The sequence below is a fragment of the Drosophila albomicans genome, chromosome 2R (genome assembly GCF_009650485.2).
Source record: "Drosophila albomicans strain 15112-1751.03 chromosome 2R, ASM965048v2, whole genome shotgun sequence".
Taxonomy (NCBI): domain Eukaryota; kingdom Metazoa; phylum Arthropoda; class Insecta; order Diptera; family Drosophilidae; genus Drosophila; species Drosophila albomicans.
Window position 1 is genome coordinate 28,608,438 of NC_047631.2, and position 12,875 is coordinate 28,621,312.

Sequence of the window (12,875 nt, forward strand, 5' to 3'; positions counted from 1 at the left end):
TAAGTCACGTATTGTTTGATATTTCATTTCCTTCTTTTCATCGAAAACAAATTGCAGTTGCATAGAAAAGGGCGTGTCCATACATGTTTTTAGTCTTTTTATTGTATTTGTATTCATTTTAAAATTACAGTTTAGGTTTAATTGCGATGCCCACTTCGCGTACGCTTACAGAAATCAATAAGTTTTCAGTTTCATTCTCTAATATTTTCTCAGTTAAACTATTACCACATTTCCATCAACATCAGAATTCAGCGAATCATAAAGTAATCGAAAATAAACGAAACGTGCAGAAAAAAGTAAGTAGGTTTTTCGATAATTTACAGTCACAATGGATTACAGAATGTAAACAGATAAGTAAGAATATATCATATATATATATATATAAACCATGGCGCCAATTGCGACACATCACAATGCAATTGCGACTCTTTCAATCACGGCTGCATCTTAAGCTGCAATCGAATAAATTAAAATATGTTAGTTATTAATACATTCTGTTTACTTTCAGCTTTGCAGATACACACCTGAAATTCTGGCAAAGGCCAGAGCGGACTTCTCATGGTCAAAGCATTTGCCAATCTCGGCACAGATGTGCGATTGATCCATATACGAATGCTCAGACAAGCGCATCATGCTAATGCCATAAATGGAGATCATTTCCGAGCACTGAAGAGAACAATAGAAACCAATTAATAATATGCAAATATTAAATTCAAGATGCGAGCGTATCTTACAATGTTATAGTACTTGGCGGGCAAGTTTTCGCAGGCCATGGAGACCATGTCCTGTGAGCTGACATTATCATGGTCCTTCTGCGAACGGAAGTAAGGCAACAGAACTTGAGAAGCGCCATGGCAGACGCCGCACTCGATGACCTCATCGTTGACCACCTCGCTGAAACAAAGCTGCAGTTTTTGGCACACTTCCTTGGGCGGAACTGTGCTGGCCAGGCTGATAATAGCCGCAGCATAACCCTCCACAAAGCTATCGCACTGCTTGCGAACGGTCTTTGGCAAGTGATCGCAAACAGAGAGCAGAGCCTTCTTGATCTCTTCCTGTTCGGTTTTGTTCTTCAGATCGGCCTCCAGCTTGGTCATAACAAACTCGCAAAGCACACAAGTTGGTGGCTCATTGACCTTTGAGCTTTCCAGACGCGCCAATTTACCCTCATTGTTCTTGGGCAGCACAATGACATCATACTTCAAGGCCTCATCGACTTCAACTGCGATGTGTAAAAGATAATTAATTTGATGTCTTTAATTGTCCATTATTTGGCATATACTTACGATCATCCTGCTCGTTAAAGAGACACATGCCCAGTTCTGCGCAAATCAATTTGGGATCCATTTCCTTCAAGAACAGCTCGGCAATCTTATCACCGTACTTGTCAATGAACTTGTGGCATTTGCTGGCCACTGGCTTCTTCAGCTTGTCGCAAGTGTGTTCCAGGGCATCCTTAACGTCAGCCTTGGTCGGATGCTTGCCCAGTCTCTTCTCCACAGTCTTGACGACCTCTTCGCAGAGCAAACAGTTGGGTGTAACGCCAAAGTCCTTATCGAATCGCACTTCGACTTGTTCGTCTGAATCGATATCGTTACCAGTGATTTCCTCACTGCTGGATGACTTATCATCCTCATCGCTGCCAATCAACACAATGCCCATTTCGTCCAAATAGTCCTTGGTCTTGGGGCACAGCTTCAGTTGCACACAAATCTCCTCGGGTTTGAAGTCAGTGATGAGCATGTCAATCAATTCGTTGGAGTAAGTCTCCACAAAGTCCGTGCATTCGGCACGCAGTTTGCTGGGCAGATGCGAGCAGAGACCATCCAGAACCTTCTTGATGTTATCCTTGGACTTGTTGTCACGAATCTTGATCTGAGCCTGCTCCACAGCAAACAAACAGAGTGGGCAAGTGGGCTTGTCCTGTTCGTCGCTGTGCACAGTCGTCACAGGGTTGAATACTTCAATGTCTTGCTTATTCTCAACGTTTTTCGGGCACATCTGCATCATGGGGCAAACGTTGCGTGGATTCAGGCCTTGAATGAGCAATGCAATCACCGCATCGCCATACATCTCCACAAAGTTGCGGCATTGACCGGCGACACCCTTTGGCAACTTGGTGCAAATGTTTTCGACAGTATGTTTGATCTCATCGTCGGTAGCTGGCGTGGCCAGCGACTCCTGAATGAAGTGCAACAAATACTCGCAAATGGTGCACATTTCACCGCCCTCCACCAGCTGGTTGGGATTGGGAGCGCCCATTAAATGATCAATTGGCAACTGCATGTTCAAGATTTCTTGCTGGCTGAACTTGGGTTCGTTGGCACCCAACTTCTTGATGGTCACCTTAATGTCGGCTGGGGCAAGAACTGGCAGCAGAGGCATGATTGGAGCTTCGTGGTTTACACCAAGCTGTCCCTTGGGGCAAACGCCAATGATGGTGCAAGTGCCGTTGGCATCCAGATTGTTAACCAAAGTGTCGTAAATGATGTGATAATACTGATCCACAATGCTGAGGCACTCGTCCTTAAAGCCACGTGATTGTTTGCAGAAGCCCTCGAGTACTTGCTTGAATTCCGTCTCCGTGGTGTTGGCCACCAACACATCGCGCAAATGCTTCACCAGCTGCTCGCACAGTGCACAGGGAATGTCGTCGCTAACACCATCCAGGGTGGTCAATGCTTCTGGCTCCTGAACATCTTCCTCATGCTGGTGGTAACGTGCCACACACACGCCAGACATGTGGCAAGGACCACTGACAGCCAAGTGTTGCTTAACAGCATCGTACATCTCATTGAAATAGGTCAACACCATGTTTGCGCAGGCATCTGAGAAGCTGGACATGCCGCCGCACACATGCAACAGCTGCTCAACCATATCGTCGCGATCGGTGGCTTCGAATTTCTGCTGCATCTTGCGAGAGAGCAGATTGCAGCTGCCGCAGGTCAATTGTGCAACGCCAGCAGGCTTCTTCTCCACCTTGGCAACAGCTCCCTGAACATCCACATCTTCCTCCTTGAGCGAGCCATCCAAAGCAGCCTGATAACTGAGCTGCATCAGCTCATCGATTTTACGGCTGTTGCACAAACCGGCCACGGAGCAAACTTGCTATAATTGCAAAAACGAAATTCAATTAGTTGTCAATATGATCATAATAATGTTCTACTCACATCGGGATTCATTTGCGAGGACAGAGCCTCAATCAGCTCGGGTATGAAGTTGTCGGCCAACGTGATGCATTCCTTCTGCACCAGCTTTATGGGTATGAGCTTGCAGGAGCCCTCGAAGACCTCCTTCATTTCCTCTTCGGTTTCATTGCTGCGCAGTTGATCGCGCGCCTGAGTCACCATATCCTTGCATATCTTGCAAATCGAATCATCATCGACGGGCACAACGCGCTTTTCCCACACGGTCTGAATGCAATGACGTGTCGCTCTACAGTCCTTTGAATTGCTGTCGAAAAAAGAAAAGATTAACACTTAGTGCGTTGAACAAAGCAAGCGGTCATAAAATAAATGATTGTGCTCTAAAGCTATGCGACACTTGGGGAAACTTTACTGACTAGCAGACGGTGATTAAACGTTTCGGATCAATTAAGGTAATTGTTCAATCTGATTGTTATTCATTATATGGGTATAATTCAACCTAGTTAAACCGGCTAGAATATCAAGGATGAAATATGTACAAATGGATATTGAATGTGCTGAAATATTTCTAGTTGGCATTTTTTGGGAACCAAATGGAGACGCAACCCTGAGGGTCTTCAATTAGAATTCTTTCCTTCTTCATGGCAAGTATAGTCAAACAGCAATTACTAATTCTTAATTCTTCAAAATTGATTAGCTTGATAATTTTAGTTTAGCAAAACAACTGGATCAAATGACCCGCATTCACAATCTGAGTCTGCAGTCGGCGGATTGTTATTCTTTAGCAGATTGAAAGAGCCAAGTCAGCAGAGATCAGAGTCCGAAAGCGTGTGTCGAGAACCCTCGCATGAATATCATGAATACCATGAGCCAGTTGAATGTACCCGCTGCACAACAACTTCAACATATATATGAGGGGATTATGTCCAGTTCCCCTCGATAATCTGATATTGCTGATGCATACATTTCGAACATCCGACAAATGAAACTCACAATGTTTAAACAGAGAGCCCAACACTAATGTGCTAATGGCAAATGATAAAAAACACAAACAACACTTACATATATAGTAAGTATGTATGTGTGAGAGAATGTCGAATTATTTTAGAATTTTGCTGAGGCAGCCAAACAAAGAGGTCCGCAATAAACAAATTAATAAACAAAGAAAGTAAAAGTATGCGATTAGAAGCTATCCTAATTATATTTACGCTTGTAATGTAGACCTATTAATCATTATTTTAATTTAATGCCTTATTATAATCGACAATTTATTGCTTGAAATAAGTGTCATAGTAGTTTAAATAGTTGTATATATTACTACTGCACTGGTTTTTGATTACACAGAGAGAGATTGTTGATAAGAACGCGAATAACAAACTGTCAGCTGATTATGGTGATACTTAGCGACAAACAAATCTATTATGACGAATGCTTAGCTTGGACATTTGAGTAAAGAAGATATTTGAGCTGCTGGACTTAATCGAAAGCCTAAGGCGAAGGCGAGCCTAACCGATTAGTCATTTGCAATCTGCTCAACTGATGAGTGTGTCATGCATAAGTATTTGTAACCATCGAGAGCTTAGCTGTTAATTTAATTTAAAGCGGAATCGAAACGTAAAACAAAAGCGCTGCATGAACAAGTGAAAGAAAGAGAGCAGGGGAGAGATAAAGAGCGAGCGCCATTGCGGAGAGAGTGCAATGTGTAGTTGTATTAGACGATTACAAAACACACACGACACACATACAAAACTATTAGGTGTGTGCGAAAAAAAGAGGCAAAGCGAGGATGGGGAAGAGAACTGAATTAGAGCAACTGTAAAAACCCATAACAAAGGTTATCGATAGACTAAGCAGAATGGCGGCGCTGCTGCCGCAGCCGCTGCTTTGCCTTTTGCGCTGTCGCCGATTGTCTTATCAGAATTGCTTCTTGCGACAATTGTTGGTACACAAAACAATGAACTGAACCGCTGCAGAAACAACGGGAACAACACACGCAACGACGGGTTAATAACTGCGTAGTGGGCATTGTTATTGTGCTTGCAGTGGGCGAGAAATACGAAGAGGGGCCCGGGTATTGCATATTTTTTGACTATGATGACAAAGCGTTTAATTGTGAATGCATTCAAGACATTTACCTGAGATTTTCGCACCAATAGGAGGGGCCCCAGGTGCATTTGCTTCCTCCAACTAGCGGCTGCTGAGCGACTGGCGTTGAGGAAACGCAAACGCCTGAAATAGAATTATTATATGCATATTATTGTCTTTGTACATTGAAAAACTTCTACGTATATGTATTTGACATTACGAAAAAACAAACACGCAATATATTCACTCTATCGTCGTCGTCACTTACCGCAAACAAACACAGCCAAAATGGCCAAAAGGCCCGCATCACGCATTTTGTCTGTTTGGTTTTATTATATAGCAAACACTAGAGTAAATTTACTACAATTTTACTTAATCTTGCACTTTTAAACACTCCAGCTGCCCAGTTGCAACTGCACCGAATGACTTTTTGATGATTAATGAAAAAAATAGAATTGCGTTACTTTGCTTTTGTTATTGTACAGTAGAGATGGATAAGTATCGATTACACTATCGATATATCGATATTTTAAAGGAGTATCGCTTTGTTTTTAACCACACATCGTTCGTTTTTAAGCTAAATTTTACAATTAATTTAAATCATTTATGATTGAAAATATTATACGTAGCAAAAGCCTTTCATCGTATAAAATATTGTTTAAACCTCTTTTATTGAATGACACCCGTGTTGCAAAATTTCGATGCAATAGAGAAATACCAAAAAGTATATTTAACGGTGTCTGTGCCACTATGCTGTGTAGTTTTTTAAATCAATGATGTGTACTATATGAAATTTATTAAACTTAAAGAGCACTTCAGATTGAAAAACTTGTCTGACAATTTAAGGAAATAAAAAATATGAACTATAATTTAACAATTGAAACATATTTTATGGAACACTAGACCGACTCAATCGCATGGAGAGCTGCCACATGTTTGAAATAAGAAGACCAGAGCTGCCACTCTGATACAAAAAATTGTGTGACTTTAATTGAAAAATAATTACGGGGTCCCGAGTTCAAGCGTCAGAAATTTCAAAACGAAACTATCAATTTTGTAATTTCCTAAATGGACTGTATCGCACTTTTCGAAATTTTTTTAGAAATTAAGATATGATTGTAGTTCGAGATGCATAAGGCTTATGGAACACTTTGGTTGCGAATATGGGTTTAAAAATTGTTACGCGCAACTGAAATTATCGACAATTTAATTGATATCAGTCTAATGTTTTTTGATTTGTGATTGTAGAGGTGGCGTCGTTAACGAGTAAAAGCACTTTATTTTCTTATTCTCGCACTTTTTATTGGCACTTGTAGCAAATATGAAAGGTTAACAGGTGGTGAAATTGTAACGACAAATATATGTGTGTACATTGTACAATATACTTAAATTAAAAATAACTATCAAGTCAGACATTAGGTCATTCACTTAAAGTGAGTTTTGTTTATGTTTTTTTTTAAACTAAACTGACTTTGGCTACTCGAGCTAAAGTGTTTAACTCTCACAAGTGCTTGGGTTAATATTGCCACAGCATAAGTCAATTTTGCACTACGATTCAGTTACAATTACCAATAAAGCTTTGAAATATTGGTTTGACAATTTTTCGATTAAAGACAGTTTTGAAAATTGTTTATCGAAGTGCAATTTTCGAATTCTATGCGCACCTAAATTTCATCAAGTTTGTTATTACATAAATCGCACTTTTCGAAATTTTTTGAAACTAAAATTTAATTATAGTGTGCTTATGGACCACTTTGTTTGCGAATTTGGGTGTAAAAATTGTTATTACTGAAATTATCGGCAGTTTTATTAATATCGCCGGGCTAATGCTTTTTGAGTTTCATTTTATATTTAAATTCCTATTAAGTCAGGCATTTAGTCATTTACTTAATGCGAGTTCTGTTTTATCGCTATTAAATGGCTGACTAAACTATGGCAATAACCATCATTGTATGTTCTTGAACTCGGGCTAAAGTGTTTAACTCTCACAAGTGCTTAGTCAAACACTTAATATTGCCCCAGCAGAAATCAATTTTGCATTAAGATTCAATTGTAATTATCGTCAACGAAGTTTTCAAATACATAATTGATTTATGATGTTGACGTTTCAATTCAATGTCGTCATAGTGTAGCTAGATTTTTTATGAATAGTTTTGATAAAAGGGAATCTTGAGAATTTCCCATTGGAATTACTTCATTTTTTCGCACAGTTAAAACACAGATATATGCTTAATGCGATGTTTATCGATGTGCAATTTTCGAATTGTAAACATATAATATGAACAACTAAATTTCATGTGCGAACTCCACGCAATCAAGAATGTTTGAGGCACTTGCAGCTGTGGCTGCATTGCGACTAGTTGAAAGTCGAGGCCAGCTAGTGGCTGCTCGGTTGTTGGTGGTGGAGCTTGCCACCAAAATGCCAAATGCAGCAGCCACCGATCTAACCAATATGGCTATAAACTGTGTCAAGCCGCCGAAGGAAACTTGAAACAAGTCAACGTCATGAGGTATGGCCAAGGTGGTCGGCTGCTGTTGCTTGCCAGATTTAATTACAGTGCTACGAAATTAAGAATGCACTTGACCACTGACAATGACGCGTCGCGTATGGCCGACTTTAAGAACTTGACTTAAGCACAACTCAACTCGGCCCGCCTCGAAAATGCGCCCACACATTCAAGTTCAGATTTAATTCAAGTTCAGTTGTAACGAAAATTAATTTTTCATTTGTACACAAATTAAAAACGCATAGAAATTGTGAGGGAACCATCTCCAACATTGTTCACACGGTGAGAGCACGTTCATTGCCAAATATTACTACTTTGGATAGGGGGGACAGCTTTTTGGATGACTTATGGCGTGACATAGATACGAACTTAGAGTGTATATACTCTCCTCTATAGTTAGCGACGGGCAGCGAGAGATTGTCTGGTTGTAACCCTAATTACGTGCGTAATTACGAGTGGTTGCAACTACTTTAGTTGTGGCAGCGAAACTTAAAGAGTGCGTCACATCTAATGGTAAATTGTTTTATTGCCCCTCGTTTGTGTCTTGTCGTAAAACTTGTGCAACTTCCTTGACGTGTGATAACTGTCCGAAAGCTGCAACACACAACACAACACAGCACAGCATAGAGTGCCAAATAGCAGTCATTAACGATCATTCTTTTCGTCGATTGCCCATTGACCAAGATCAGTCCGATGCGGAAATGAACTTGACCTTATCGGTTAAGCCAGCCCCAAAGCGCCACCAACAGCAGCAACATCAGCAGCAACAGCAGCAGCCAAGAGCTGAAGTCGATTTAGCGGTTATACGAACGGTAGAAAACAAAACATGAGATAATAAATTCAATAGCAACAACAACATTAATGCCATAGATCTGTGAGTCAAATGGTTACTTTAATGATAATAAAGCAACGGAACCAACCAACCAACCAACCAACCCAGTAACAACAGCCACTATTGTAATAGCTTTGAACGTGATCGAAGACATCTCTTCCGCATGATCGGAAGATCTAGTTCAAGTATCTATCGAAGCTAAACTCCAAGTATCATCGTTGGACATCGATCCCAATTCACGGTATTGTCTATACCGGCTTTATCTATACAGTTTGCTTTGCATCTTGAATCGATGAATTGATGAGCGATTTATCACTTGATATTCTACTTTGCATATTCCACGTGTAAAGTTTTACTTGAGAACTTTTGATTCACAAAACTTTAATTTCCTGTAAGTTATAAAATACATTTTTATTACCCTGTTGAAGCTTATTAGAAACAATTGGGAACCTTCGCTTTCAAAATGCAATAATACTCTTTGTGCCCTTGTCCATAATAATACAAATCTGCAGCTATCGCAGCCGTCAATCAATATTTTAACGAGCTTATTACTCTGTAAACTCTAATTTAATGTTCACTTCCCAAAACATACACAATTATTTTATCATATCTCACAGAATTATAGGTCTAGTCTTTGTTTTGGCCAACGAATCTTGATTTAATTTGAAGATAGCCGCCAAGATACCTACTTACCACATTATTTATTCGTCTATCACTTACGTTTTTCTCGTTTTTATGAGCGCAACATTTGCTGAGATACAAATACAATTTTCGACAACTGAAAATAAGCTGCTAACCTTCATCTACTTTGGGGTACATTAAACATAAAAAAAGAACCGAAAAACTAGTTAGGCTTTAACTACTACTTCTCATAGTTGTGCAATTAGTTATGGCCCCTGTCAAATTAAATAACGCAAATTGGGACAAATTATAGCAGCTTTCTTCATAATACGAGGAACTCACGCATATCTCATTGTTTATAACTAGAAGAAACTTATGTTAAATTGTGTTGCAATTTATTAATTATTTCGGGACGGCGCGAACGCCATTCCCGGCTACCAAAAATTACACGCACGAGTTATTCACATTAGGAATAATCGCAAAGGTCAACTCAGCCGAAGTGCAATGGCCAAGCCTCGCTCCGGAGGAACCGCCTTCGTGATCACGGTTAACCTCTACGCCAGGTAAGTATGCTTTCTTCTGCTCTGGATCAAGCTACTCAACCAAACTGCGCTAGAACCATTTGGGAATCCGAAAGTGCAAGCAGAAGAAAGTGGAACAACAACACAAACGAAAGCAGGCAAGGCCAACTGTGTGTATGAAATGGGGTGGATTTCTATGCTACAAACGTAGTCACTTTTAGGGGTTGAAATACAGTGAATAACTTCACGTTGTGTATGATGTTATACCCTGTCTTATATTATTAGGTAACAGCTTAAATCAGTGAGATACAAGATCTTAGATTTTGAATGCAAGAGAATAGGTTTGCTCTCGACCAAATTAACATTGTACAACTGCTAATGAAAGATACATTTTAATTCCAATAAATTTATTAAACCATTTATATAAATTAAATTAGATTTAATAGCTTAATTTTAGTAAATAAGTTGTTATATAGATATGTAGGTTGATTTGATTTGCAGCATTTCCGGGTAGCATTAAATATATCTCTGTGGATAAATTATCAATTCACACTTTATTACTGAAAGAATCCGTCAATACCTATTTTGCTTGCGATGCGTATACGCATTGCGCATTTTTCGCTTTCGCAATGCGAATTCCGCATACCCTCCACAATTCTGCTTTGTAGTTGCGAACGAACTCTCGCCATCCCTCTTATCACATGCTAAATTTACCACAAGCAAGACAGACACGCAGTGTGCTGTGCATATTGGCAATTTCACAGTTGTTGCCCTTGTAATTCCCAAACGGTTCTTGTGCTGTCGGGTTGGTCTGCTTGCTTCAGAGCAGAGGAAAGCATACTTACCTGGCGTAGAGGTTAACCGTGATCACGAAGGCGGTTCCTCCGGAGCGAGGCTTGGCCATTGCACTTCGGCTGAGTTGACCTTTGCGATTATTCCTAATGTGAATAACTCGTGCGTGTAATTTTTGGTAGCCGGGAATGGCGTTCGCGCCGTCCCGAAATTATTAATACATTTTCAATTTAAAATAGAGTTAAAGCCGTATCAACATGTTTTTATTAGAACTCCTAGCAGATATGTTGATATGGTATAGATTTGTATTTCAATTAGCGGGTGATTAAAAAGATGCTATATGCTTGTATTTATTTATACCAAGAACTTGGCGATTCTGTTTGGGTTTTTTGTGGTGCATTTATTGTAGAATACAATTTGAGTCGACGTTTAGATTCGTGCAATAATATCAACTCGTTAAAGAAGTCTTGGAGGTGCCTCGCTTTTTTATTACGTGCAAAAATTATGTCTCAATTATGCTCGCTTCAACGAGGTACTTGATCGTAATGCTCTGCGGGGAAGCCCGTTTTGATCTTTTGGGTTCTTTTTTTTCTTAATGGTTCTTGTATGCTTTGCTATGTAGATGAAGGCAAGCAGCTTATTCAATTGTGTGCCAGTGTAGTAAAAATTATGTTGTTTTGAAGCCCATAAACAGAAAAGCGAAAAAATATACGATATTATGGTAAAGGATTAGTATCTCTTAAGTGCTGGGAAGTGCTGAACGCACAGTGACTTGCTTCTTTTGGCTAGAGCCGCTTTTTATTAGAGAAGCTGTTAATTTGTGTCTAATTAAAGAACGATTCACTGGCCCAGCTGTTACTTCCTAGATATGTGTAGACATCAACAAAGACTTCACTTTTGTATTTAGAGACGTGATAGAATAATTAAATGTCGGGGAAGTGGACATCATAATGTTTACAGATGCGTCTGATACTAAACACCATTGATTTGGCGATTATATAAGTTATTAAAGCAAGGACAGATAGAATAGAAAATTTAACTATGTTATGAATAGCAGAGTTCTTAACTAGAAAGTAATTAACATAACTCAATATGCTAAACGTGTTTAGGAATTTTGAATTTTAAGTTGTAAAATCAAGTTTTTGCGCCATTCTTCTTTTTATTATGTCAGAAGTTCTATTGAACCCAATGCTGCATAATTAATTTGCATTAATACGAGTCTTTTAAATAGTTTCTATTTGAACGAACGAAACTAAGAAAAGTTTTCAAGAGGTTCTCTCACATGCCTCTTGGCCATATCTTGCGTGTGTTGAACAGGTTCTGTTGAGCTGGTGAACAATAAATAAACTGATCGAACAGCAATCACAAAACATAACAAGGAAAAAAGAATGCAATAAAAACAAAACACCAACTAGCATATATTTAAATTGAGATGATGTATCATCATGAAAAAAGTTAAAAACTAAACAAAAAAATTCTTTTCGGATTGTTAAACCTTCTACCTGTTAGAAAGGTTTACAGGGTATAAAATGACATTTAATTTGCTAAGAAGGAACACGAGTTTAAGCATCAACATAACTTGATTACCAACCCATACTCAGACCCAACCCAATACAACCAAACGACTTGGTATTAAAATTGATTCAACGTTCTATAGAATATCATGCGGAACCAGTTATATGATGATTATTCTGTGATATCTTTTGTTTTTTTTTCTGCGGTCTGCCAAGTCAAGTTGAAGCCGGCTGCCATGACCATGAAAATATTTTCCATTAGATGGATGCTGTGCGAAGTACGAAAGTTGCCATTGACCTTGAGCCACATTAAAATTCGATAATATTCAGAATTAAGAAATTATATTTCACATGTGAATGCTAAGATTCTAAAATTGACCGCCAACTCGAATTTATTGCAAAGTCGCAATAAAATTTTGTGTGTATATTTTGCATTGCAATCTGAAGAGCTGAATTTTGAAATTCTGACCACTCAAATTAAATAACGCTCCCATTTTAGCGACAGACTCTTGTCTGGCGGACATGACACAGTAAAGTTTGTTTTAATTGCACTCATATAATGAAATGTGTATCTGATGTTTACACTTTACACACTTTACAGCTTTACAGCAGCGTTGACTGTTTTTAACGGCGACCAGCGTATTTTATTAGAATCAAGCGATTTCATCCTCAAAAAACAAAAACACTTGCTAATTGCGTACTTAAAGGCCGAAGAGGAAAACCCAAAAACAAAACCAAATGCAAAGTTAAAGGCAGTTGGCAGGAGGAGAAGGCCCAAGAGAATCGTCTAGCAAGCAGCAAAAATTGTCTGCACTAACATATTAACTGCATATGAGTTTGAGGCGAGATACAAATAC

At 39.1% G+C, this 12,875-nt stretch overlaps 1 protein-coding gene and 2 non-coding genes across 3 annotated transcripts; 1 reads left to right on the forward strand and 2 right to left on the reverse strand.

The window, feature by feature from the left end:
* Positions 1-83: 83 nt before the first annotated feature.
* On the reverse strand, positions 84-5,675 carry LOC117576754 (uncharacterized). The gene is made up of 7 exons (XM_034261788.2): positions 5,500-5,675; positions 5,282-5,375; positions 3,171-3,453; positions 1,287-3,108; positions 735-1,222; positions 525-666; positions 84-452 (listed from the first exon to the last, which is right to left on the reverse strand). Exons 1-7 carry the CDS (start codon positions 5,543-5,545, stop codon positions 448-450), a joined length of 2,880 nt encoding a protein of 959 aa, XP_034117679.1. The 5' UTR covers positions 5,546-5,675; the 3' UTR covers positions 84-447.
* Positions 5,676-9,597: 3,922 nt separating this feature from the next.
* On the reverse strand, positions 9,598-9,762 carry LOC117577013 (U1 spliceosomal RNA). Its single transcript, XR_004573008.1, has one exon. It is a non-coding gene; the product is annotated as a U1 spliceosomal RNA (small nuclear RNA).
* Positions 9,763-10,549: 787 nt separating this feature from the next.
* Positions 10,550-10,714, forward strand: LOC117577014 (U1 spliceosomal RNA). Its single transcript, XR_004573009.1, has one exon. It is a non-coding gene; the product is annotated as a U1 spliceosomal RNA (small nuclear RNA).
* The last annotated feature ends 2,161 nt before the right edge of the window (positions 10,715-12,875 follow it).

What these genes read in the sequence shown, in the direction of transcription:
- LOC117576754 (XM_034261788.2), bottom strand. Translation starts at nt 5,545, where the DNA reads ATGCGTGATGCGGGCCTTTTGGCCATTTTGGCTGTGTTTGTTTGCG. An exon ending in TTTGGCTGTGTTTGTTTGCG is followed by an intron (nt 5,376 to 5,499) that starts GTAAGTGACGAC and finishes ATTCTATTTCAG; the next exon opens with GCGTTTGCGTTTCCTCAACG. An exon ending in TATTGGTGCGAAAATCTCAG is followed by an intron (nt 3,454 to 5,281) that starts GTAAATGTCTTG and finishes TTTTTTCGACAG; the next exon opens with CAATTCAAAGGACTGTAGAG.